Genomic DNA, 2,141 nt, shown 5'->3' with positions numbered 1-2,141 from the left:
CCATCTTGCGATCAATTCATAACACTATGCATGCGCAAGCTTGATAGCTGCTCATACTGACATTGGAATGATTGCAGAAGCAATGCTAATCCAATTGTTAAAGAATCATTCCCTCAATCTTCCGAGCAGTAGCAGGAACGATAGAATAAAAGGCTTAAATTAAACAAAAAAAAAATTGAAAGAAACTCTAATTTATTTATAGAGCAAGAAGTTGAAAGAAACTAAAATAAATCAAAATTCGAATAAATTAAAACTTTATTGAAGTATTAAAATTAATCTAATCAAATTAAAATAAACATACTTTGAATTAAACTCTAATTTAATATCCTATGTAAGTCCATCTTTATTCTATATTAATCTATGTCTTGATCTCCATCAAAAAGCCTGTGCTTACCAAGTCGAAACATAAACCTTGATGCCCAGCATGTTGAGTCGATTAGGGAAATCCATAACCTACAATTTAGCACTGCATATAAAGTGATTGGAAGCATAGCAAGAATAGCAACAAATTTCGATAATATCCCTTGTTTTTCTTCCTTGTAGACCAAAAAGAAGGTTGTACTAAATGTTAAGACCGTGCAAACAATTGAAGCAAAGAGTGCAATTAGTCCAACCATCAGCTTTGCTGGTAATGAAAATAGAAAATCATCTTCTCCATATCGTGAAATTAAGATAGACAAGAACATCATTATGGAAGCTGTCGAGCTAAACATTGCCACATCATCAGATATAACAAAAATTGTGAACCACCCATCTATCAAGAATATTGGAGCGCATGTTTCTTCTTTATTTCCTCTAGATAGGTAAAGGCGGCAGCAAATGCAATTGTGGCAATTAAAGTTACCACAAACCATACAAGAAGTTGCTCTGTCCTTCATCCGCTTCTCACCAGCTCTCCGTAAATTCTCATGCTCCACCGTAAACAACTCCCATGGTGTTTTGCCTTCTTTGTTTTCATATGAACATAGGAAGGCCGTACAATCTTCTTCACCTCCTGTAAAGCTTACTCAAATTAATGTATATTGCAAAACCATCCAAAATTCAATTTTTTTAATGCATAGAATAGTCTATGGGAGACTTCCAAAAAACTAGGATATATACACATATATATTCAAGATACAATTTACCATGATGCTATGAAGTGTTCCTCTTCTCTCCGAAGGGAAGGGGAGCTGTTACCATGTGAATTTATAACCTTAAACCACAGTAGCTCTCTCTGCATTTGAAGAGCTGGCCCAGCTGATATAGTGTTGAGTCTGCTTGGAGGTGCTAATTTCCCAGCCAAGTGCAAAATATTGTTTCCTTCATCATCAATATAATATGTAATAAAATCCTTAGTAGCTCCTGTTTAATATATGAGACTGAACACTTTAAGATGAAATATGTAATAAAATCCTTAGTAGCTCTTGTCGGTTAACAACAGCAACATGAAATATGGAGTATCTATTTTTCGAGTCGACTTTCCATGTAAGTTCAGGAACTGAATGAGTAAACAGAGTCAGAAACTCGACATTCCCTATTTTTGCAGCATCATGAAGTATCTGAGTCTTTAAGATGTCCGAGTCAAGAAATGTCTTTGGAATCCATTACCACAATCCCATTACCAACCTTTTGGCTTGTCTCCACATTTGAAGTGAGCTATTTATCTCTTTGAAATCTAAACGTCTAAGCAAAATTAACGTGTGGACCACAAACCCAAAGATTTCGAAAAACTAGGAGTGATGTAGCATTCACTAGACAGTTCTGACATTCATCCTTGTTTAGTTTGAATAGACATTAATATAAGGTGGGATGATAAGAAACCTAAATTATCAATACGGAGAAAAAAAAAAGTTAAAGACTTAAGGGTACAATTGAAGAAGCTTCGACACCTCTTCAATGGTATATTCAGTTAAAAAAATATTTTTATTATTGATTTAGTTTTAACGAATTAAAACTCCTTGTTGAAATGGTTGATGCGTATATTGGGAAATTAGTATTTTAACTGTATATATAGTTTTTTCGTTCTTCCTATTATCAACTTCAACATAAGATCTCTAATGATTAATCCTGATACATCGTCTATCCCATTGTTAATTCCAATTTGTTTAATGAATATCCTAATATTACAATCAACTTTGAGAAGTAGAAAAAACTAATTT

At 33.5% G+C, this 2,141-nt stretch overlaps 1 protein-coding gene across 1 annotated transcript; it reads right to left on the bottom strand.

Annotated features, from left to right (window-relative positions):
- Positions 1-353: 353 nt before the first annotated feature.
- LOC111373415 lies at positions 354-1,750 on the bottom strand. The gene is made up of 3 exons (XM_022995955.1): positions 1,696-1,750; positions 1,128-1,344; positions 354-1,002 (listed from the first exon to the last, which is right to left on the bottom strand). Exons 1-3 carry the CDS (start codon positions 1,748-1,750, stop codon positions 354-356), a joined length of 921 nt encoding a protein of 306 aa, XP_022851723.1.
- Between the last annotated feature and the right edge of the window lie 391 nt (positions 1,751-2,141).

This window comes from Olea europaea, unplaced genomic scaffold (genome assembly GCF_002742605.1).
Source record: "Olea europaea var. sylvestris unplaced genomic scaffold, O_europaea_v1 scaffold1128, whole genome shotgun sequence".
Classification (NCBI taxonomy): Eukaryota; Viridiplantae; Streptophyta; class Magnoliopsida; order Lamiales; family Oleaceae; genus Olea; species Olea europaea.
Note: the sequence above shows the minus strand (reverse complement) of the source record. Positions and strands in the feature narration are given on the sequence as shown.

Coding starts and splice junctions, on each gene's coding strand:
- LOC111373415 (XM_022995955.1), bottom strand. CDS start 1,750: ATGTCAGAACTGTCTAGTGAATGCTACATCACTCCTAGTTTTTCGAAA. Junction 1,345..1,695: donor TAGTTTTTCGAAATCTTTGG/GTTTGTGGTCCA, acceptor TATATTAAACAG/GAGCTACTAAGGATTTTATT. Junction 1,003..1,127: donor GAACACTTCATAGCATCATG/GTAAATTGTATC, acceptor AATTTGAGTAAG/CTTTACAGGAGGTGAAGAAG.